General features: G+C 46.6%; 2 protein-coding genes across 2 annotated transcripts in view; both read right to left on the bottom strand.

Moving 5' to 3' along the window:
- LOC135817787 (uncharacterized) overlaps positions 1-3,011 on the bottom strand; it is a 73,291-nt gene extending 70,280 nt beyond the window's left edge. Inside the window, exons 1-3 of the mRNA XM_065331028.1 lie at positions 2,946-3,011; positions 1,035-1,106; positions 651-719 (exon numbers count right to left, since the gene is read on the bottom strand). The gene's annotated coding sequence lies outside the window, so the exon portion shown is untranslated. The remainder of the gene's footprint in view (positions 1-650; positions 720-1,034; positions 1,107-2,945) is intronic.
- Positions 239-25,399, bottom strand: LOC135816818 (carboxypeptidase N subunit 2-like). The gene is made up of 14 exons (XM_065329918.1): positions 25,008-25,399; positions 18,554-18,625; positions 16,679-16,750; positions 8,619-8,693; positions 6,784-6,855; positions 6,115-6,192; positions 5,481-5,558; positions 4,524-4,595; positions 3,749-3,820; positions 3,315-3,386; positions 2,946-3,017; positions 1,035-1,106; positions 651-719; positions 239-290 (listed from the first exon to the last, which is right to left on the bottom strand). Exons 1-14 carry the CDS (start codon positions 25,271-25,273, stop codon positions 239-241), a joined length of 1,194 nt encoding a protein of 397 aa, XP_065185990.1. The 5' UTR covers positions 25,274-25,399.
- Positions 25,400-26,044: the final 645 nt, after the last annotated feature.

Raw genomic sequence — 26,044 nt, forward strand, 5'->3', positions numbered from 1 at the left:
GACAATTGAGAATTCAAGTCGGCAGGAAAACTGCGAGCTCCCATGTAGGGAGCAACAGAAAATTCCCCAAGTATCGCCGAAGTCGCACCAACCTCTTGGTCAAATCACTGGACAAGACTATATATTGGAAGTCAACTTCAATCAGTCTATACATCCCATGAGAAGGCTTTACCCCAGTGTAGCAGGCCTCTTGGAGCAACACCAAGGACGACAACGAAGTCGACGCAGAACGGAAAGGTCACTCGGGTCGATTAAAGATGCAAACTGAAAACAATGAACAGGACAGGGTACTGAAGGTGACAAGCAAGAAAGGAGGAAACAAACAAGGAAGACCTCCTCGAAAGCTAATGACAGCTCAAATAGGACAATGGAGGAGCTACCCTTGGACAAGGAATGCGACGGGACAATTCACCAGCTTCGGTATGACATCACTTTATTTTTCCCCCATGCTCCTGTATCAGCCTTTGGAGAGAATGGAACGGAAACGTTCGGTTCTGAAACTGTGGTTCTACAAGACTGGCGTGGATTGTGTCGATGCATACACTGCTTTTTGAAATTGGATACACTTCGTATTTGTCTTTCAAAAACTGTATTTATTCAGATTTTCAGGCTTCTTGAAATAATCAGGAGACCAACTTATAGCTACGTACAATGTCTGGATGGTGGTGTTGCCGAACGCAAGACTGTTGATTCGCGTGATCACATTGTCTGTCAGGTTCCTGCACAGAAAGAAATTCAAAACATCACGTGTGATCATTACCTGTATAGAGGTATACCTGTGCAGTGAACAGGTTTAAGTACAACACCACACTCTTATAATGTATGATCAGCAATGTTAACGAACATTTAATTCTAACGATTTAACGAATTAAAAGAATCGTTAACCTTTGAAGTCGTTATGTGCAAAACGATAATGTACATGTACAGTCATTTGCCGGTTTTGAGACACCTTGCTAACCCACAAAAATTCGGAGATCACTAACTTTGATTAACGTTAAAAGATCTGGTCTGACAGTAGCAGTGGCTGTACTTACAGTGTGGTCAGGTTGACGCTCAGCTGAAGAGCAGTAGCGTTGACTGCAGAGATGTTGTTCCAGCTCAAGTCTCTGCAGTAAGACATGAAAAAAAATGAAAAAAAAGAGAGAGAGAGAGAGAGAGAGAGAGAGAGAGAGAGAGAGAGAGAGAGAGAGAGAGAGAGAGAAGAGAGAAAGAGAGAAAGAGAGAGAGAGAGAGAGAGAGAGAGAGAGAGAGAGAGAGAGAGAGAGAGAGAGAGAGAGAGAGAGAGAGAGAGAGAGAGAGAGAGAGAGAGAGAGAGAGAGAGAGATCGGGCTGCATACCACACTGCTTACAATCATGGCCTCAGTGCAAACGCAAATCAGAATACAGAAACACAGAAATACAGAAACACAGAAATACATGCGCAACAGTCAACCAGCCACAACAGGGATGAGTGGAGGTCCAGTCGAGCCCTCTTAATTCTTCAAATAATGGTTCAAAATGACATCCTAGGAGTTGTGATGAGAAACCATGCCAGGTGAATGAAGGAGTAAGAAGCGTTGTGTGGGCCGGTATGTATTTCCCGTTACTAAACCAGGTGCGTTAACCACCCGTTCTCTTTAAATGATGCTGCATTGGAGTCTTCACATCATTCCATGCCAGGTGAACAGGAGTACACAGCAGGGTCTGATTGCATGTTCACAGTTCATATGACACCCCCCTCCCCGTCTCAGTCACCCTGCGCCAAGCCATGCCTGTGAGTTCTACCAGCGCCAACCCTCCCATATGCTTGCACTATTATTCCTTCCAGTGTGTACCAGTCGGGGAGATGTCCTATCTAGGACATCGCACTCTGAATGAGTCTGATTGGTTACCTGTCCCAGAGTTGTCATGGAAGCGTCGCTCGCGCACACGCGATGAAAAGAAGTGCTGCGTGAGCATTTCTGAATGTATGTGGAGGATGCACGATCGTAATGGCGATGGATTTCTTTCCGAATTGGTCAAGTTTGAAGGAATAGGCGGAGAATATCAGACATCAGCGGGGATTGAGGTAGTGTATATTCGATTCGCCATCGAACACCCGACCGAATGGCCGTTTTCGTGTGGGGATTTCATGTGGGGTTTCTCGTAGCCACGCGGCGCTTCTTCGGAAACGATTGGTTCTAATTATTTGAATGTTTTGCCTTTGGAATGTTTCTTCACGCCCCGTGCGTTCATTTCGCCCCAAACCTGGCCATGCAGAGGAGGAAGACGAGGCAGCAGGCGCTAGGCCCGTAAATCACTACCTGGAAGATATTATATGGCCAAAGCTTGCTGTTGGCGTTTTTGATTTCTTGGATACGACAGCTCTTGGCTAAAACTGGACCTTGGACGGTCTTTCTTGGATATCAACCCAGGACGTGGTGGTCATGGACGTATCGCCATCGCTTTCAGCCAGATCCTTCTGCTGCCTGAAACCAATGGCGAAAGTAAAAACTTTATCGCAGCAGCAGCTACTGCTCTGCTGAAAGTGCGAACACAAATTGCTTCGGCAATCCTCTTGTGCACTTGCAATTTTCAATGCGACCAAAACGATTCGCTTGCCAGTTCCTTTGTCCAGGCGTACTCCACAACGAGGAAAAAAATTCGTGAAGGCAAGAGGCAAGATACGAATCTCGACTCGCTTGAGGCAAGCCGCCAGCAGAACGACAACAGCTTTTGAGACGAAAGGCCTTCGTTGCGCTTGTTTAGAGTGCGACATGTTCATCTTCCTCGGCCGCGACACAAAGTTTTGAGTCACGTGTCACGATTACTATGGGAACAGCATAGTATGTATGCTGGGGCATGCTGGGTTCCGTGATGTCCTATCTAGGACATCTCCAGGACTGCTAGCAGCAAAGAATTGAATATCCAGCATATCACCCTCCCTGCTGTTTTGCCAGAAACAAGAAAACATTAATTGCCCTTACAGTGTCTGGAGAAGGAGGACTTCCTTCAAGCCATCCTCGGGCACATCTGAGAGAAGATTATTACTTGCTTCCCTGAACGTAAGAACACACAAATGCACACAGGCATCGTTCCTGAGAGCCTAAACGTGATCATACCTCACCCTGGGAAAGGCGCCAATGACGTTGCCTCCCAACAGATTGGGACCTGCAGCAAAACTAGACCTTGGACACAATGATGTGAAGTATATGCAACAGATAAGTTTGCAATGTTCAGCTAGGTATTGCACCGCAAGTGTCACAGGTGGAACGCACACCCAACATTCTGGCAACGATGCTAGTCCTCAGGAGTTTGAATCAGAAATCTACATGCAGGTAGCTGCTTTCACTCACAGTTTTTGTAAAGCCGGCAACCGACCCAATACACTGCTGTCAATCACAGATATGCCAGTGTCGGAGACACTCCTGCACGCAACACAAAGGAGACAGCATGCATGTCAGTAACTCCACAGACAGAATAGGCTGCACAAGGTGAAGTTAGAGAAAATGAACAGACTTAGAACAGACTTTCCAGCGACAGCGATGATCATTGAACTCTCCTGACAACCTCTCCAAAGAAAACGAAAGTGGCATACATATGACAACTGTCTCCACCCAAGTCTAGTCTCCGGCTTAGTTCTTATTTCAGGTGACCTCTGTAACATGAGTTTTCCCAATCAAAAAAGTCCAAGAATTGGGTTAGCACCGCAAGCATGGTACTATTAAAGAATATGAGGAGAAATGCCGAGCTCTTACAGGCCACATGCAGACAGACATGCACAACTTACAGCTCTATGAGGTTAGACAGTCCGCTGAAGGAAAACTCATTCAGAGAGGAAAACGAGTTACCACTCAGGTTGCTGGAAGGGCACAGAACACACATACACACACACACACACCTCAGACCTCAGACCTGCCCATAGCGGAAGCGATAATAGCGAACAGCTATGTTAGACATAGCAACTTGTGCTGGGATTACACCATTCAACAGCTTGCAAGGCTGATGAATTGACCGCCACTAATTTTAGCCTGGTATCCACCACACGTCTGATAGAAGCAGCTTTTTTTCTGGCCAGTGAATGCCTATTTTTCATTCTTTTTCATTTCCAATTCTTTCTTCATATTTTTTGACACACACACACCACACCACATACTCCGGCATGCACTGGCTGTTGGTAACCACCCAGGAGAATGAAAGAAGAGCTAGGAGACTGAGAAAGAGAAGAAAGACGTGTGTGACCATAATTGTCGGGAATTGAACCCGCAACCTCTCGATTGGAAATCGACCGCACATACCACTGCACCATATGGGACACACACACACACACATACACACACACAGTCACACACACACACACACACACACGCGCGCACACACACGCACACACACACAACCGCACAGGATTCAGGATTCGCCCTACATGTTATCATATCAATACAGCACATTCCCACCCAAAACTTCATCAGCAAGTAAGTCTTCATTTACTCCCTTCCCTACCCCATAACCCCCTAACCCCCCTACAATAGGCTATGGAGACAAATCCAAGCAGGCAAAGGCCTTACAGTCGTTGCAGAGTGCGTAGTCCAGTAAAAACACCATCACCAACCGACGTTATTGCATTGTCTGAGAGATCTCTGTGCAGAAGTGTGGTGACGGTAAATCACAAGTACAGAAATAGTTTACATTCTTCTTTGAATAAGTTACCGGGGAAACATGGTTTACCAACGAATATCTAAAGAGAGGACTAGGTAGAGTCATTGCAGAGAAAAAAAACAAGATACAGGTCCTCCTTCTTTTTTAGATAGTCCCTGGGCTAACAAAAAAGAATCTTATAACGAGACTTATCTTGTAACCGGACTTTCAGATATCTATTTTCTAACAGGGTTTATGTACTAACCGGACTCGTTATAATGATGGAGGATCTGTTTAAGGGAGCGTGCAAATGCTATATTCATTAAGTTCAGGACTATGAGTTCAGCATTCAATCCGAGCACTACTAATGCAGACGACTGTTGCTGAATACACTCATACATGTACTTCTCTTATCCAGACCTTCGTCTACCAAGTACCTTATGGTTGAGTTTCAGTGGAAATATTACTACTCATTCCAAATTTTGTCGAAATAGTGGTGTCATGTGCCAATCTCTGGCCTTCCCTCATTAAAACGTATTAAATGATCAGAGATACAGAACAACAAGGACAATCAAGGCTTGTTTGCTGCTACTTCAAGTTTCATGCTCTCACAATCATCAGAGATATGGGTAAAGTTATGGGCAGTGCCAGGTCTCGAACTACCCGGATAAGACAATGCAGGCGGATTCTGTTTTGGTGGTTTTCTTTCTGAGTCTTGTGCAGGCAACACCACTTAAGGTCAAGGTACTCTTAGTACGGAATTACTTGCCATTTGCTTCCGTCAACTGCCACCCATTCGTACTTCCTTTTTTTCAATCTGGCAATTTACCTCTCCTACATTGCCCTATTCGAATTGCCACACACACACTACTAATATACTTGCTTACAATTCCTGGATGCTGTTCAAGTTGCTGATGATGAAATCCGGTGTCGGAATAGCAGATATTTGGTTCGAGCCAAGCAATCTACATCGTATACGGTTAGAGGAGATTGTAAAAAAGCACAACGATCTACCATCATTGCCATTGGCAGCTACCTAGTTGAGCCATTGCTAACTGTGGGAGAGGGGGAAGGGGGGTTGTACGATACTCATAAACACTTGCTGCAGAGACTGCACCGAGTTCGACTTGGTGGCATAGGACGACGATCTACTATCAGGCGAAACAGTACATGTATCTTTGTCAATGCTGGCGAGGGACCTCAAGGAGGCTAAACCTTGGAACATTCCTGTGCATATCAGCGGGGTAAGAGGCTACAACTAAAAGTGCAAATACCAAAATCATAGCAGCAGCGGAGAAACTGTTCTCTCTCCTTTGTGACAGAAAGACTGCAGTGGGTACTACCCACTATAAGAAAAATGATACAGGTCATCATTCTACAGTGCATGCACGTATAGTGCAAAGGTTCACAACTGGGCATAGGGTATTACGGTTACCCACTGTAAGAGAGTATTCAGGTTATCAATCTACTACACTGTATGCATGCATAGTGCAAAGGCGCACAACCGAGCACCATTCTCACAATTTCTTGAGGCCAGTCAGCCCGTTGAATGCTGATGGCTGGATGCGTAGAGGACCGGCTTGCTGGCATGATAGATCACTGGGAACAGCAGGGGAGAATGTGGTAAACACACAGTGTACAACGCATTGAGAATGAGCAGGGCCGGGCCGGGCTCTATTGTAAGGCTCACAGACACTACCAGTTAGAACTGTCCGCTTAGGCATGCTGGTAAATCCTGACGACTACTTAGACAGTTTCCTCGGAGACAAAATGGGCAAGAGAAGAAGAGAAGGTACGGAGGTTAACCAGTGAAACGTTTTCAAAATGTTGTACGTGAAGAACCTGAAGAGTGTGCTCTTTCCCGGTGGCTCTAACCACTGGGCTATGGCATAACTGTTATCCAAGCCGCATTATTCGGTTGCTGACACCTGGTACTCGACTTTTCCAGGGTTCGCCTTTATGTACGAGGCGTTGTGATTCAAGAAGCAAAGCAGAGCGAAGAGAAGAGAATTCAATGTCATAGATGTTGGTGATCAGCACCTACACTGCTACTCAGTTCGGTATAAAGTATTTACCAAATTGAGCCGAAACATCACAACCCTCAATTTCTCCAGCACACTCGCTGGCCTAACACAAGGCAATCCAAGGAACATGATTGTACATTGTGCTGTCACAATTCTCAGCACTTACAGTTCCTCCAGTACTGGCAATCCTGAGAGTATGGAGTGGTCGATGAGCTCCAGGCGATTCTTCTTCAAGGACCTGCAAGATGATGAGACCAAAAATTCAACACATGGCCAACAGACCAACAGTTTTATGGGTCTAACCCTTCAGTCAAGGGTAGTGAATAATATGAGACGGTAAGCCAGATCATCGCGGCCATTCTTATTCAGTCAACTCCAGGACCATTGCCAGCCAGTACAGACGGTGTCATTTCCAGTTGGGTCACCCTGGTCTGGTGGATACCCCAAACTGCATCATCGACACAGTCGAACGACTATCACATTCATTAGCAAGTTTTGCCTCAGGTAGATCTCATTGCAGAAAGCTCACGATTATGCTTGAGATTATGCTTGAGAATATTGACACGCATTAACATCCTAAATTATAGAAAGAAAAAGGATCAATTGGATAAGAGTAACTGGCCACCCCTGTGACTAGATAATATACAGCCTGGCAGATAGTGCGACAACTAGGTAGCAATTTTGCAGAGTACTGAAACGTTCAACAGCCTGACACCTAGCTCCAGCACTTCGCCAGTGCGCAAACTATTAGCCTTCCAACCTGGACGTTTCCGGGGAAAGCTGTTGGTTTGCGCATTGGAGATGTGCTGGAGCTACATGTAGGCGTCAGGTCATTGAACGCCTCCGCACTCTGTCAGTTGTGTGCGTAGTTATCACACGTCATGACTGCATAGTACCTAGTTACAGTGCTAGACAGTTACTCATAATCCCAAATTGAAAGTTTCGTGCAGAAGTTGGGAGGTCGTTGGTTTGCACAAGCTTGTGTTGGTCTAGGTATGGGGTATGTTGTGGAGATACATGTACATGCAGGTGTAGGGTCGTTGAATGTCTCAGTACTCTGTAAGTTTTTTTGGTGCCTAGTTGTCACACTTTCTGACTGAATACCGTCTAGTTTCGGTGCTGGACACATACTCATAACTCACATCCAATTGTCCCTTCTTCTTTCAATAGTAACCAGCGGCCCAGTGTCCGAGTTTAATCTTGCACACTCGGGTGAGATTGATTATACGTAGTGGCATAAATACCTTGAGACTTTCGGATTTTCACACGAACCAGAGACCATGCGTTAAATCAGAGTTCTAGCCAGGTCAAAAATAGTGGGGGGGGGGGGGCAGGGAAAACAGCTACGTAACCCATTGCCCCCCTCCCCCCCCCCCTTGAGCTCTTTTTAGAAAGCATCTTTTTACGAGTGTATGGCTCAATAGAGAGGTTAAGATGCACGTTATTTCCGACGTGACGCGCAATTTCACGTCAAACTGGGCGTAAAACTCCAAATTTCGACGCGAGCTGCAGGTCACTCGCGTTGTTTTCGGACGCGAGAGCCAAATAACGCGAGCTGAACTTTCGCGTCACGTCAGAAATAGCGTGCATCTTAACCTCTCTAATATCGGCGGGAGGACTCGTCTTTTACTTGTTTCATGGAAAAGTGCGAAATATATCTAGTGTGGACTCAGCTTGGCAGAGTAGAAGTGAAAATACTGTAAAGCAGAAATTTTCGGTGGTGTAATATTTTCGGTATACTCCAAAATCGGCGGTTCAGTAGAGGGAAATTTTCGGTAAAACCCGTTCTCCAGGTAAGTGTGCTAGTACTACATGTATACAGTATCGGTTGTACCGAAATTTTAGGTGCGTTATATTTTCGGTAAAAATTGTCGGCACCGAAGTTACCGAAAATATAACACCACCGAAAATTTCTGCTTTTACAGTAGGCGGCTACAGGTCCTCCCAAAATACCACCCAAGTTTCGACGCCGACTATCAATAATCGCAGGTACAAACTTACAAGACGCTCAGTCGACTTCCAACCACCGAAAATGTGCCAGTTGATAGGTGACTGAGGAAGTTCTCTTGTAAGAACCTGCGGTGGACCGGATGCAAACAAGAGACAAACGAAAGGACACAGCATTTGTGACAAAGAGCTACATGTAGGTCAGAGGAAGTCGCTGATACAGTGGACCTGCTGCCAACGGAATTACGCCAAACCGTTACCTTTACAACACCATTACTTACCGACCCTTCCTTCGCGTTCTGTCCTTTGCCTCAAACTCACGTTAGGCGCTACATCATTTGTGGCACTCGCCTTGAGACGGATAGCCACCTAGACACCACCGAACACTCCAAGACCACGGAAATTGCAAACTGCTACTAGTACTCCAAATTCGACACGAGCGGCGAAGCTCGGACGCAACGACTTACCCTGCGGGACGCCGTCCGACCGCGGAGTTGCAACCCATCGTCCGCCTTGCCTTCTTTGTACACAGCCATAAACGCGGTGTCCAATGCGGCTCCGTGAGCATTACTGCACTGACGAACTCTGCGGCTAGCGTGAAGCGACATGTGTGCACTTCACCCAGAAACAACCAGTGGGAACTCTACGGACAACAACTTGAACAAGTCTCGACTCTGCTTGCTCCGACGGACGAGATTTTCGCAGTCTTCCGACGTTCCGTGCTCCGGCCGGCTCCATTTAAAGGGGCACTCCGGCTTCATTTTCGACGCCGAGTTTTCGATGCCAAGACGAAGGTAGGTGAAAGAGAAGACCCCTCGAACAAGAACGAGTCTCCAGAAGCGATCGAGTCGAGCAGGAAGACGACTTTTGAATTTCGCCGAGCGAGCGCTGATGACGTAATGAGGGATTAGCTTGCCAGTGGAAATGCACCTGCGCACATACATTTTACACACTTTTTGGCCAATTTTCAATCGAAGAGGAGGTTGTTTGCTATGTTCTTCCAACGTCGTGAGCGATCCCGTCTTCTATACCCTTCCAGGTACCCTGAAGGTCCTCCAGACGAGAATTTATCTCCAGCAAAGCGTTGTTGATCCGCTAAATTCGTCTCGAGACATATTCAGTGCTGATAATGTAGAATGTTGAATCTGTGGTAATTGTCGACGATGGAGAGAGAGAGGCTGATAGCCGCTGTCGCAGGGAGAGTGAAGCTGCTGGAAGTAACAATGGGGAGCCCGTTTGTATCATCTGAACAACCAGACTTCAAAGCAGCTTGACCAAATCGGAGGGTGCCTCGTTCCTTATCGTGAATATTACACCGACATGAATTACTACAAGTATACTGGTGAGTTTTTATCTTGTTTTGTTCGTATGCTAGTACCCTGGCCTGGAGTTCTCGTTAGCACATTCCTATTCCCTGGCGGTTTCTAAACATTCCGTTTAGTACTGAATACGTGATCAAGTATTCCGATTTGGGTAGATGTGGAATTTGGACATGTATTTTATAAAAATATTCTATCATAAGTTTCCGAATAGAGCGTTTGTAGAGAAATGGTTGCCCAAATACAACAAAATTGATTCTGCAGTTCTACAACTTGTACTGAAATCCAGTCAAAGTAAAAATGATTCTTCATGACAGTTGGGGTCAATGAAATCTGATCCAGGCATAACGAATGGTGACGCCTGCCACCCCGGGAACGAATGCCCATTTGGTGGGGGATACCAAAGTACTCGAAAGTGGTGCGTGTTTCAATGTGGCATTTTGGAAGTTTTATATGATCTCTGGTCAATGCAACATACGATAGCCATCATGAATTGCAGGCCTCGAACGCAACTCAGACCAGAATCGGCAGTTCCCTAAGTTAGATGCTTTATAATTCCATGGCCCCAGCTGTAGTTATACCGTAAAATCCCGCCAGAGCGCCCCTACCTTCTCAACGCTTCAGGTGGGGAGGGGCGGATGGGCGAGTCCTACTTGCCGCATTCAGTGCTACATGAAAAAGTACTCACCCTACGAAAACTGTTCGTGCATCTCGTACACCGACCAAAGGTCAAGAGCCAGGAGTCGAACAGATCCGACAAAACGCAGGGTTTGTGCAATCCCTGGTCAGGAGGGTGGGCACTGTTGCGTACATTTCCAACGGGGTCGAGCACACGTCTACAGTGCAGTACGGCATCACAGACTGCGACAGAGTTATACGAGGATACAATCAGTCACGTCCCTGACAAGAAGTCAGGCAGGGGCGGATGGGAGAGACGGGGCGCTCTGGCGGGATTTTACGGTCGAGGTTTTTCTTGCACATTATTCTTATAGTCGATAGGTTTATACTGATGGCCACAAACAACGGCAGTTCAAACTTCACTGATGTGTTCATGTGCTGAGAGATTTCTCTCCACTATTTCTGTTGTGCACACAGGTCTGTCCAATATGCATTGACCGTATTGGGTATGGTATCTGCTCTGAGAAGGGAATCGCTGGAGCCACAGTCCAACTATACAGGCTTTCAAGAAACAGAGAGGAGCCATCTTTGCAAGCTGATACCTGATGTGTACCGACAGAATTCTCACGAGATACCTTTCGGACTACGTCTGGTGTATACTTCATAGTACTCCTTCGACTACGGTCTAGAATCAAGTCGACTGAAACAAGTTCAAACAACTCTGGCTTCAAACGAGCCGTCGATTAGACAAACAAAACATTCTCTCATATACTAGAGCACTCTGACAACTCATGACCTATTCCTAACGATTGCCACCGCTTATGAATATGTAGAGTGCTGATTGGAATGTGCTCACAATCTCAACAGTGCTATAATTATTTGAACAATGTGTTAGAATATTCCACTTTTCCTTCCATAAATGTTGTATCCACATATAATCCACAGTGCTGCAAAGTTTCAGAGTTCTCAGGGTATCAAACAAAATTATTTCAAATACAGCTAAATTGTTCGTGGACATTATAGCGGAACTTGTAGTCCCCTGGTCCTTTTCTTTGCTATAAATTAATCCTTTGCTCTCTATAATTATGTTGTAGCCGCCGGCGAGTCCAACAGTGAAATTGTTAGTTCATATTTATAATGTGGGAGGGGGGGGGGGGGGTTGAACATATTTCTATATATAAGGGACCTGCAACTGTAATACCACAGTACAGTAGCCAGCAAATATGTAGAAAACAGAAATGCATGTTACCATCATTGTACATGGACGGGCGCAGCAGGCCGAAGCTATCAGCCAGAACAGGATTTACAATCACCTAGAGATACTTGGGCTATTCCAGTATTCTCCGTGAGCTGTCCCATTCCACAATGGTTCATGCCACCATTATTTCTGGTAGTATCCATGTGCATAATTCCAAGACCATCTCGGATTCTTCAGCAATTTGTGCCATGGCAAAAGACAACGCTTGACTCGGTCACTGGGGCTGTCAAACTTCCCATCACAAATGAACTTCAATTTCTCATCTGTTTCAAGTATGTGTACTGCCATGACTTGACCATCATGCGGCTTCATCCACAGCTGGGCGAAGATTGTGGCGTTGAATTCCATGACGCACCTTCTTGCTGCCATGCAGGAGTATGTTGAGAGAAGTGAACATATTTTTACTAAAAAACAACAGCCACTGAAGAGGATAGCAATAGCCTTGGGTGAATTTCCTGCAGGTACACGTTGTTGGTAGGTCTACTGGTCCGTCTCCATATCGTCAAGTTCAGAAATCGCCTGTACTACACTACACATCTTGTAGAAGGGATCCTGATCGAATAATTTCTGGTCATAAGATTCACTAAACTGAGGGCGAGACAAATAGTCAGTACTCCCCGATTCCGTCAAGCTGCTTTGAAGTCTGGATGCTCATGTGATGCTAACAAACTCCCCGTTGTTACTTCCAGCAGCTTCACTTTCCCTGCGACAGCGGCTATCAACCTCTCTCTCCATCGTCGACAATTATCACAGATTCAACATTCTACATTTATCAGCACTGCACTGGGTGAATATGTCTCAAGACGAATTTAGCGGATCAACAACGCTTTGCTGGAGATAAATTCTCCTCTGGAGGACCTTCAGGGTACCTGGAAGGATATAGAAGACGGGATCGCTCACGACGTTGAGAGAACATAGAAAACAACCTCCTCTTCGATTGAAAATTGGCCAAAAAGTATGCGAAATGTATGTGCGCAGATGCATTTCCACTGGCAAGCTAATCCCTCATTACGTCATCAGCGCTCGCTCGGCGAAATTCAAAAGTCGTCTTCCTGCTCGACTCGATCGCTTCTGGAGACTCGTTCTTGTTCGAGGCGTCTTCTCTTTCACCAACCTTCGTCTTGGCATCGAAAAATCGTCGTCGAAAATGAAGCCGGAGTGCCCCTTTAATTTCGCGTTGTCTTATCCCACGTGCAAGTGGAAACGCGCGCGCAGCCGTTGCGTGGCTACTAAAAATCAAAAAAACCGAATGTACCAAATTTACCATGACTACTACTAGTACTAGTATGACATAGTCATTGTAGCCTGTAGGGGGGTTTTTGGTTTTTTTATGGTAGCTTTTCAGTCCAGGCTCGGAACATGCGGAATGTAGCACTACACGTAGACCGCGTAGAGCTACGTACAGATCTACTTGTGTTTTATTTCAATATTTTTGTGTTCGTTGGGCATGGCAGTACTGCCATGCCCAACTGCGAAAAATCGAAACGAACACAAAATATTGAAATAAAAGTTAAAACACAAGTAGATGCAGTCTCCGCAGTCAGAAAGACTCTCTAGATTTCATTTCGTTCCAGAAAATAGTCTTCTGCACTTCACTACCCAGACACAACCGCTAGCCGCTCCGCAGCCTCGTATGTGCCACGAGTCCAGTGCCATTTTGCGCAACCAAAGTAGGACTACAATTATTGTAGGAGTACATTGGCGAAATGGATTTGGGAACTTTTAGAGCTGTTTAGAAAACACCACCGGATGAAAAATCAAATGTTGGAACTACATGTACAATGAAAGTAGCTTCAGAAAAATATAGTAGAGCAGAAGAGGAAGAGGACCAGTATGTTGCATCGCTGCCCCGCACAGCCACGTGGCTGCGCACAGCGGACGCCATCGCCTGGCTTCTACCAGCGGCCATGACAACTGTGTGTGTGCTCACTGAATCTCCCTGGGTCTTTCTGAGCAGCCTGTGTGGTACGTTCGTGGCCATCAGTGTACCCACGATGGTCCTGTCGGCTGCACTGCATTGGTTCTGCTGCTGGCACGGCAAGCGAATACAGGGTGAGCGCAAACGGCCAGCGCCAATAGGCCGCGAGGTACTGGAAACCCTGCGTTGTCTTTACACGGTGTCTTGCATCGCAGCCTGGCCTGTAAGCCGCTACAGACTGGGACATGCTACGGGCATAACATGGGAGATGCACGACCTGACCACTAGTTGGATGGGAGTGATCGGGCACTTTGTGTTCGGCCTTGCGTTTGCCGATTTCTGGAACTACTGGAAACACCGAATACTGCACACACGAGTCCTGTTTGCCTTCCATAAGAACCACCATCAGTTCCGTGACCCGACTGCGTTTGCTGGGTTTGCAATACATCCCGTGGATGCTGTGCTGACGTTTGCTCCCATCTGGTTTATGTGTGTGCCAACGGCAAAGCACTGGATGCCGCTGTACTTCACGCAGGTCGTGTTCTTGAGCTTGGTCAACCTCTACCTACACTGCGGCGTGACGTTCGACTGGATGGAGCGCCTCATCCCTCTCATGCTGCTCAACTCATCCGGGTACCATAATGTACACCACGAGAAGGTCACGGCCAACTACGGCGAGGTCTCGTTCGTCTGGGACTACATTTGTGGCACAGACAACGAAGCACAAGTCCGTCAACGACAACAGGCAAGGGCTAAACTGAATTGAGCTGTTCTTATAAGATTTCTTGAGACCACATTGAGTGAGAATGATTTTAATCCACTTTGACGAAATGTATCCATTTTAGAACTTTCAACTACGCTCAAAGCTATTTACCACAATTATCTAACAGACTATATGAGAGCAAGATGCCTGTGAGGATTACAATGTGCATGCAGGAATCATTGAGCTTTCCTTCAAATTATTACTTCAGCAGAACTGCTAGACTTGAAAATTAGATGAACCAAAAACAACATTCTTTCGTGCACATCCCTTCTGGCTCCAGTAGGAAGGCAAGCGGCCTGTGGGAGATACCAAAGTAAAAATATTAATAAGAGCAGCTCAGCATGTGTTGCTCTTCGAACGGTTGACGGTGTTGTCATTATGGTAACATTCTTTCTAAGAGGTGTCTGGTATAATGTGTCTGGAGACTTGATTTTCCATAAACCAAAGTCCAGTCCATGGGTAGGTTAAGTCAGCCATGGCGAGGTGTTTGTCTTGATACACGTGGCTTGCGATTTTAAACTTTCAGTGTGTTGTGCATGTCAAAGAGAAAAAAAAACTTCTCTGCCATGCACAATGCGTGTGCATGATCTGTCCCCGAAATTTCTGCCCTAACAATGTGCTTTGGCTACCCGTCCAGCTCTTCTTTTCCAGGCATTAGATGGCCCCCATTCCAATGTGTATCCCGTAAAGATAATATTGAAACTGACTGCTGCATACAAGCCCCACTAGCCAGGCTCTTCTCACCCAGTTACCATGCTTAGTCCCTGCACCACAGCAATCTAAACATGCACGGGGAAGACCGGGAGGGAGTCATAACGAAACTGTTCTGTACCATGCAAATTTGCGATAATCACGGATGGCCCCTTAGGCTCTTTAGAACCTGAGCAAATGCACTCAGGGTTGCAGTGAAAGGGACGTAAAGCGGCAATGTGCCACTCCCCATCCCTCCCTTTCAACGGTTCAGCAGCTCTTTTTCGAATCGAAAGCATCACGGTTCCATGCATGGTTCGGCTTGGAAGCCCCTGTTTCCCCTTTGCATTGTGTGCAAGTAGATACTAAAGAGAAGAGTATTGTGCTGGTTCATTCATATCTAGTGTTGTGCTGGTTCATTCATATTGTTGTGTTGTGTGCAAATGACAATGGACCAACATGTCCTTTAATACCATGCTTTTACTCCTGGCATGTATGCAGTATTTTTTTATTTTTTTATTGGGAACACAGCCCTACAAAGAGACATGTGGAGACAAACACAAAACAAGACACAGGGGATGTAGTGACGACGTGCCGGTGTACAGGGAGCAACTCGACCGACCAGAGGTCTCGGCGTTAGCGTTGCAACCTGGCATCGAAAAAAAGTGAAAAAGTGATGCAGATTTGTGTACTTCCAAGTATATGTATGTACTAACTGACCCACCCAGCTGCCCCTCTGCAATTTCAAGCTGCCTACGACCATGTCCACATGCGATTATTATAGAGTCTGCAGTTCGCAACCAGTACAGCCTGCGACCAACTCACAAAGTCACAGACTGTCACTCTACCTCATTAATTAGTCTGCAGGTCCGTCTTATCTTCAGGCAGGTGTACATGTAGTGGAGTTTCACAATACTCTTTCCATTGTGCTTTCACCTATTCTCAGTGCTTTAAAGACATGAATGCATCCCTGTTCCTGACTAAGTTTGTACAAGCACAAGCAAGTATCCACTTTGCCCTGGCAACATATTGGTGAAACAAAGCAGATTTTGATGAGCAAGTGTTCGCGCTATAATCACCTTTGCCCATCGTCCAATGCCAGTGCCATCAGAAAGCTGTCTTCTGGCATACTTGCAGATAAGATCGATTGAATCCACAGGTATGCAGTGTGTGTGTGTGTGTGTGTGTGTGTGTGTGTGTGTGTGTGTGTGTGTGTGTGTGTGTGTGTGTGTGTGTGTGTGTGTGTGTGTGCGTGTGCGTGTGTGTGTTTGTGTGTAGAGGAGGGGGTGTATGCGTACACGTACTGCAAGTATTATATGCCTACACCCACAGTGGCCCCACTCAGTGCCTTGTACATTGTCATGTTCGAAAACAGTGTCAATGCCGTGTTGTACCATACACTGCTGAACTAGGCAAGGCATTTCACTGATGGAAAGATAGGTACAAGCAGACTGACATTGGGCTGATAAGGAAACTGATCACCATTACAAGTTCCCGAATTCCACTCTTTCAGTGCTTTCTTATCTCATACGGACACAGATTGCTTACAGCTTTTCCAGTCGAGCCAGGCCCACTAAATGACCACTTGACAAGGATGTCAGATGATTCTGTTCCAGGTGCCTGCCACGGGAAGCACACATGAACAGGAGGGCATCAAAACACCGCCAGCCAAGAACTGAATAGTGCATTCCAATCTCCACTTTCCGTTTGCTCAAGCTGGTGGAGCCCTATTTCTCTATCTCTATCAGCAGTTTGCGAATAATGATTGGGGTGTTATGACTGTTATCTGTGTGTTTGTCCAGTGGCATGTTGAAGGAGACACTGTCTTTGCACTGTGGCTGTTACCTCAGGGTCCATTTTGAACACAAAACTACATTCGTATGAACACAGCGTATAGTGTATCAGGCCTTTATGGACATTCCACTACCCCGCTGACCATGGGATCTAATGTGATACGGCATGTTCTACAGTCAACTTCGCTTATAACGACACTCGGCGGGGCATCAAAAAGGTGTCCTTATTCGCGAAGTGTGGGTAATATCCGAAGTCTCATTATATGTATTACAGTGGGATGGGACTTTGCTCTGGGCATGGAAATTCTGTCGTTATTCGCGAATTGACGTTATATCCGCAGTCGTGATTAGCGAAGTTGACTGTACATCCGCCACTACCGTGTGAAAGGGGTTCTCCACCTATGCTCTGGGCACTGGGCTTCCTTGCTGGGGATTGGCTGGGAGACACACATGACACACATGCAGGTAAACAGTGGGTAGAATCGCTGTGAATGGGATCATTCAAAATAGGAATGTGAGCAACTTTGCACCCAACCTGAGTTATTCACCCTTCCACTGCATGCCACACATGAAAACGTAAAATAATAGTAATTACAAGTATAATCGTAACAGCACTGCTTATGTTCCTCAAGGTTCGAGGCTATGGCAATCTCAAAGCATGATGATCCTCCCCTTCAAAGCCACTTTACCATCATGAATTGTTATCACAGGGGCGTCGGAAGGTATTTTAGTGTGGTACGGTCAGCCATCTGAAGTACAATTTAGTCGTGGGGGAGTGGTGGCTGAGCCGAAAATTTTGGAATTTTAGATCCCAGATCAGTGTATTTTGTTGATTCACGGGGTACCTGGGGCAAAAAGTGGTACTGTACTGTCAATACCGTAGTGACCGTACCGTGTGCGACACCCCTGGTACATGTGGGGGAAAGGTCAGTTCACAAACAAAGGGTTAGAAGTGTCTTCAGCAGTGATCCCGGGTTAGTAATAGTATACAGCCAAGGAGCAACTGTAACATAGCTAGGGGTCTGGCATATCCTATGCTATAGATAACTAACTGTTATTTTTTAAAAGGCAAGCAAGTACATAGTGTACATACTATTCAGTCTCCTGTACGCATCATGCATCCATCCGTCCCCATTCCATTACATACAGTGCTTTCATGGGTGACTCCCATAGCCTTATTAGTTGCAATCATCGAGCCCATTGTTCCCCATTCCAACAAACTAGTAGATGCCATAATTCAGGGTACATGAACAGTGGAAGACGGTAACTAGAAATAGCTAGCAGAACACTTCCCCAGGACATGGTAAGCCATGCATATTGTGATGATGTACTTGCACTGAGTGTATGCTGGGATTGGGGAGTGATTCAAGTCAGGCTCGGCACCAGGTGTAATCATGCCTTCCATTAGATAGTGACGGTGATGGAATGTATGTACGACGACCGCCATTATCTGCTGGCAATTGCAGGAAAGCGGCAACAGGAACATGCTACATACACACAACGGGCTATGCATGTGAATTGCAGAGCACAACAGTGGAGCAAGGCTCATTACAATGTATGCAATCACCAGAATGCATGTGAATTGACTCATGATAAACTCCTTGAGACCGCTACTTTTTCTCTCACTCACAGCTCAATTATGTCCACTTGTTGTATGAACACTGCCTGTTCCAGTGTGGAGATGTTGTTCTGAGCAAATGTCCTGCAAAGGCATAGTGCATGCACCACCATCAAGACCAGTCAGTTCAGTACACTGTGTAGTACTAGTACTTCCAACACTAGAAGTGGTGCCTTCAAATAACTGGAAGGTATAGCCATGTAGCCCCCCCCTCCCCCCCCCCCCCCCCCCCCGCACACATCATGCTCGTCCAGACATAGAGAGAGCACTCAAGAGGTGCACAGTTTTCAGTTGGCCACTTTACATGCTTGAAGTTGCCGCGCAGCATAGCAAAGGCAAAAAATGCTGCTGTGAGGTAGTTGTGGGTTCTGATCCACGCCCAGGCTCCTTCTCACGTTTGTAGTTTAATGCACCATTTCTGAGTTGTTTTTTTAGTTCTACCCCTATCCCCACCACCACCACAACTACCTCCCCAACTACCTTCCATTCTGTCCACAAACAGAACACGAGCCTATAGGCTATGACGGAAGGTTTGGTTTCGCAGGCAAGCTGTGTGCCACTGCAACAGTTACAAGGATTTGTCCATGAGACGACCTGCCCATCATAATCCACCCTGTGCAGATTAGGACTGTTACCCCCCCCCCCCCCGTAATGGCAGATTATTACTTAGTCTTAATTGTGTAATTATACCTTCATGTACATGTACTTCAGTATTGCAAGTACATGTCCATGGAGCATTCTGCCACCTCCCAGTCGCTCCACACCCCTCATTATCCATATACACCATAGTGAGTTGTGTATGTAGTTAGGGATCACACCTCAGCCACCTTCCTGTGCAACTAGGTACAGGACAATCGGCCTCACGGTGCACTGGACAACTACAATGTACATTGTGTATTTATTACCCTAGAGTCGGGATACACTGCAAGTGCAACCATAGCCAAGCTAGAGTAACATAAGTTTCCACTGAACGTACTAGTGGCGACAGTGGGCCGGGTGGGCTGTCACAATGATGTTACTCTTTTTGATGGGCCACTTCAGGTATGTTAATTTTGTTATGAAAAAAAAACAGATCAGAAAGCATTCTGGTATACTACATGCTTGATCTGTTGGCAGTACTGCAGTCATATCCAAGCCATTGGACTGAAAAGATTTTCATTGAGGATCAGCGAGGACGTCACTCAGGTGATCGGTCTTGGAGCCTACCATTACACGTCCATGCCTGCCTTCAATTATTCTGTTCCTTTGTCGGCCCCATGCTGACGCATCCAGTGTAATTCATTCTACCGAATTGCCTGTCACATTTTGTGTGTTGAAACTGAATCCCTCCCGCTGATCGAATGCAAAATTGCTTTTCACCACCATCATTCAATTAAATTTCCAGTCACCGCAAGACGAAAGCCTTTCAAATGCATGCCATCCACATACCCTTCACTATCTGGTGTAAAACGAAGAGAAATAGCCAATAGCGGTGTTGTTATACGATTTACGTTCCCGCAAAGACAGCCTATGAAACCGCACCAAGGGTCTTCATGGACATGAAAGGAAGACTCTGGAAAACGGGTGACAGCATGCTCTGCTATCTCACAGCTGTCCGACATAATTCCTTATTAACTGGTGGGTACTTAAGTTGGATCTCTAGGCCTAGGGCAAGAGTAGTGGATCGTGAAACACATTATGCAAGAGCATGAAATAGCCATGTAACTACATGAATAGTGTGGCCTGAAGCGAGAGCGCTAAGCGAGCACATGAAAGGAATGACCACAGGCACAGATGGTGGTGCAGTACTGAGTTAGTCACAGAGTTTGCACTAGTCATGAACCTTGGCTTCACAGCACAGCTTACCTGCATGAGGAACATGCGCTGAAGTAATTACAATTACATGTAAGTACAAGTATACTATAGAACAGACTTGTTTGCTACGACTTTAAGTTTCATGCGCTCGCAACATGTTGCCTGATGATTGCGAGAGCATGAAACTTCAAGTCGCAGCAAACAAGCCTTGATTGTCCTTGTTATTCTGTTCTGTATTACCGCGGCTCTGCCTCCGTGGTGTTGAGCACTGTCAGCACACTGGGTACACCCTCCGGTGTAAGTACAAGTATGCATGTGCATGGGAAACTTCTATTCATTGTATCTCACTGCTGCTTCAGGAAAGACACCAGGTTTTATAAACGGTACCTCTTTCTCAAGTACCAGGTGCAACGTACTACGCAGCCATTTGACATTGAGCTGTTTTATAATGCGGCCACACATGGTTATCTGCAATAGAACAGTTGAGATCTGTGTCAACTTTCCCTGAGGAGCCGCAAGGGGGCTGTCCATCTTTGTATGCAGGAGATTGGTTGTTCACGAATAATTTATACTATTGACGAAAGGGATCATCCCACCCTGTGTATCAGCATACTTGTCCACGTTTGCCCATGCCCAGTGCTACATGTACAATGGCAATCTACATGCATTACCGGTATGTAGATTAGGAGCAAATGCTCAGGAACAGTGAAGCAATTGAGCAAGCCTACAAATCATCCTAACGAGATAGGAGATCACGAGCCAAGTGATATTATTAGTTCCTTGGACCAAAACAGACAAAGTTACGATGTGTGTGCAGTTCCTGACGATCCTTGTCATGGAGAGGATGCTCATGGCGGTCGGGCCCCTATAGCCTAACCTTGCCTGTGAAGGGCTGTGAGCGTCCAGATCAAAACGACCGCCTCCACTGAGGCATGTTGAGCAAGTAAGGCATGCAAATTGCAGCCATCATCTTTACACAAGTGATTGCCTGTCTAATGGATGGCAGCTAAGAGGGCTGAATCCTCATCAAGCACTCAACTCTACAAGTACAAGAAGTATAGGTTTAGTGTCACACATACATGTATGTTCCAGGCGTAGAGCACTACACAGGGTCATCTCCATGTATTGCTCATTCCGCATGCTCCATGCCAGGCACTCTTGGCGTTCTCAAGAGGGCCAGATCACGTGTGGTCCTTGCTGAGCATCCTCCAGAGCTCCCGCTGAGCTGGGCCGGCCATGCCATCCTAATTGCCTGGGCATGTGTGCATCCTTCTTTGGAGTCAAACACGCCAAGTACACGCCAAGTACACGCCAACCATCTCATCACTTTTTCCAAATACAAGATTCATGGTATCACCTTTGATCATGCTGATACAGCTCGATTCCTACAGCATATTCTACTCACGCTATATATGGATGCTTGACTTCTGCTTTTGTCCTGCCGGCGGGTGAAAAGATGGTGCCGAGGGCCGGATGCAGAAAGCCTGAAACCAAAGGCTTGGGTTGGAACTGAGAGAGGTGGTTTCCGAGTTTTTTTGCACGCCAGTGCCCAGCGCAGTATACCAAACCCTCCGTCAAGGTCTCTTGGTGAGACACCTCGGCCGTTTTCCGACCAACAAATTATGGCAATTTCCAATGGTGTGCTTGTCTAGGCGAGAGCGTGAACGTGATGAAAAGGCCTGCTCAATGGGCCGGCACGGATGGTGGTGCATTTTGGCCATACTCTGCGAGTATGATATCCAACGAGGCATAGCTCACACCATGCTCAGCATGCCCGGTGTATACCTGATACTACCCGAATCCTACACTGCAACTTCTACGCGATACCATCCGATACCCTGTGCTACTTTTGGTGAGAGTTTCGTCTTTCGGGAAAGTACACTACAACAAACCTATGTAACCTGTAACGGGATACATTACTGCCTGGGGCTGGCCATGCTAGACAATTTATCCAATTCCCTGTGTTGGCCCCATCACGGGCCAGACCAAAGCGAGGTGTGAGACTGTGAGTTTCCTGATCGATGCCATTAGCTTTGGTCTTGGGTTACAGCCACGCTTGTAGCATGAACTGGTACTGCACGCACACAAGACGAGGCGGTTTAATACCATAGAATGCACCTACACACAGCTCCTGTTTCTCCCGGGCAATTTCGTCCACAATGCCCTAAACATCTACATGTGAGTTAGTGTTTTGACCCTAACGAAGCTGATGCCTAAATACACCTTCTATAGTTTAGGGTCTCCCCAATGGGAATGCCAGCATACATCAATTAAAGATGGGAGAATACACACTAAAACTCTTTTGAAAGCCACTTCCACATGACTAACAAACACACAGGAGCAATTCACCACCCTGTCAAGCACCCAGGGCAAGCCCTAACACCCCTGCTCATTATCCCTGGCTCCAACCCAAATGATCACGTTCAGCGCAGTTCTGACACCAAGACACCCATGATCAGCCAATGCCCAGCCCAAAATGCAAAACGACCTGGCAACAGCCACTGCAGGCAACTATCCAACATCCAGATGCTGTGCATGTGTGCTGTGAAGTCACCAGTGTGGCGCGTCCCCACCCAAAGTACGTTAGTACTTTGAACACTAAACTACTGGCTCACTCTACTGGGGCATGGCTGACCTGCTTTCTTGGCCTGTGACCTAAGAGCATACCTACCATGTACCAGACTTGGCATGTGATGAAACACATTGACTGAGATATCAAAACGGGACTATTCGGCGAAGACTTAGAACTATGACAATGACCCTTGGACTCAGTCTGTATAGAATTTTGGGCGGGGGGGGGGGGGGGGACTGCGTGATTAGTGAGTAGAGAACCCCGGCACATGAGATGCACACCATCTTCATGACAATGACATGCAACCCTGCAGGCTAATAACAGAGATTACGCTTGACACCGTCTGCATTGTTCGGTCCTGGACCTGTCCCCCAAAGGTATAGTAGTTACTCAGAAGCTAAGTTCATATGCAAAGTACAAATATTCTAGTATGCATACTCCCCAGCTAGGTCCAACTGGCACTGTAGTACATAGTCTGGAGCAACCATGTATGCCGTCTAAGTTCCCACGAGTTCACAATTGATTAGTAACAAGTGCTTCACATCTAGCTGGGTGATGCCACTGTAGAGTGTAGAGGACTATGACTGCAGCGAGGAGCGGCCTCAAATGCGGACAGTGCTGCAACTGGGTGATGTAGAGGATCATGAGCACCAGGGTGAGGTCTCAAGTGCTGACAAGGCTGTGCATGCATTACTGATGAGTACATTTCCAGACCCTTGGCCAATGGTCCAGGCACATAGGCGGCAATGCTCACGGTGCAGTAGTACTGAGTACATTTCCAGACCCAGACCCATGGCCAATCCTGCAGCCACACTTGTGCCTGATATGATTCCGTGTAGCCTGTGTAGGGCCTAATTACATAATACTGGCTATCAATAGAATGACTTGGCTGCTTCATTCCCACTTCCCACTACCCACTACCAGGGTTAACTGTTGCTCTGTCACTGTTCTGATGTTTCATTACCAATGCACTTGGGCATACACAGGCTCTTTCATGGGACAATTCATCACACTCTGGCCAGAGATCACAACGCGCCACGACCTGCGCCAATGCGATTAGTGGAGTTCCCCATTGTCTGGGATAGGTGCAAGGTACAAACCAGGTTCCCACATTGGCCGCATTTACCCCATCATCCAGGTGCTAGGTTGCCCTTACAAACGATATACTATTGAGATTTTTCAGAGTGCTGTCAATAACAACATGTTCCTCTATAATTGTAGCAGCTCAAGTCATGGACACCCCACAAGGGGACAGGGCCTTGAGGGCAACACTACAACATATCTTCCACACATAGCCCGTGCCTGACTGCTGGTAGTTCTCAAGTTGACCATGTGTTTCTTGCTGTGCAAGGAGTAATTGTGCTGGGGGTGAGTGCGCTCTATTTTGGTGTCTATGGCAAGCCTCTGCATGGAGGTGGTTTGGGGCAGTCTGAAATAGCTCCCCTCTGTGCCTTCCCACAGAGCCATAGGCACTGTCTGAGTTCAAAACCATCCAACACTATAAACACACACACACATCCATTGAGATATGATTGCCACCAGTACTGTAGACAAAGCACAGCTGATGGAAAGGACCCTTTTTCACTCTCAACCTGGCCTGGCCTTGGCAGTCATTCACATGACTTGACTATTTGCCGCTTACTGCATGTACATGTACACGCCTCATTGTACAGTATGACAATAAATCTACAGTCTACACACTCAGACTGACAAGTAACATTTTATTTTTATTAGTTACTTGAGTCACAAGGCCCAGCCAAGGCAATGCTGAGACGGTGTCTGCTACTACTAGTACTAGTAGAGTATTCCTACTTACAAAGACGTCGTAACTCATAGCCATGACGAACAAGCTTGGTGCGTGATAGGCACACAGCAATAGCATTAAAATTGTCGGTCTCATTGCCGTATGCACATGCGTCCATGTTATATACTTCTGCATATGCACAGGCATGCATATGCAGAACCCATGACATTGTCCATGTACATGACTATGTACATGACTAGTACTTGACTGCAGCTATTGCCTGGCAATGCAGTTTAGTTACTTTAGTTTAGGCAGTGCAACTACTACAACATAAATTTTGTGATAGTGGCACTTACGCGAAGGTCAGGCCGGCGGGGAGCTTGTCCGCCGCTGGGAAGTCTCGCAAGTGCCTGGCATTGCAGTAGAGGCTTGCCTCGCGACAGTCGCAACCGGTCGGACACTGTTGTGAACAGCAAACGGAGACGCATCCGAGAACTACTACTACCGAATACACTATTGCTACCAGCAACGACTGGAGCGTTGGAAGCGACCGCGAAGAAACTTCACACCCCAAACGAGCCATAATCAAGCGCGTCAAGCACGAATTGTTTTCCTTTCGCATTGGCCTTCTCACCTACATGTGCCACCGTCAAAACATGGCTCAGTTTACACTGCAGGCGTTGGCCTTGTTTCTCTAGCTTGGCCTGACAAATACAAGGACACCGGTCTGTCTCTGGTACAAAGTAAGGTTGTAGATCTACGTGCTGTATGCAGTCTATTCGCGAAACGCTCAGTCAACTCTTGTTTCATGCAAGACAGATCGCAAGATTCTCACGATCTGCTTTTAGCGATTTTCGTTCTGCATTTTAGTCTCCAGGTCTACGACTCGAGCCAGTCTGACACAACATAGGACCCGATTTCGTGCTGCACGTCATAAACGCGCTGAGCTTGAGAGACGAAGCAGTTTTTTTACATGCCCTCCATGTGAGTGGGGGAAGGGAGCTTGGTGGTTTTCATGGTTACACAGTCGTGATGTCGAGTGTTGCGTTCTGCACAGTCGCCCACTGTCTTCTTCACAACATGCTGGCCATGTTGTTCTGTGTCAACTGTGCTGCTGCTGCTGTCAAAGAGCAATAACAATTACATGGGCCAAGCATGGAAACGAAGCTACCGAGTCTAGGAGTCACTCATCTCGTTGCTGGCTCCGAGCATCACTGTAAATAGAATAATTATTGTACATAGTCATTGCGTGAAGGTGTCAATACTCTTACATGATCAATGTCCACTTCTCCACACTGCGCTCTTTGCCCACATTCACACAACGAATCACACACCATCAGTCTGCACCATGATGATCCAACACGACGATGACGTTTTGCGCGCGCACGTGTGT

The sequence above is a fragment of the Sycon ciliatum genome, chromosome 5 (genome assembly GCF_964019385.1).
Source record: "Sycon ciliatum chromosome 5, ocSycCili1.1, whole genome shotgun sequence".
In the NCBI taxonomy this organism is placed as follows: Eukaryota; Metazoa; Porifera; class Calcarea; order Leucosolenida; family Sycettidae; genus Sycon; species Sycon ciliatum.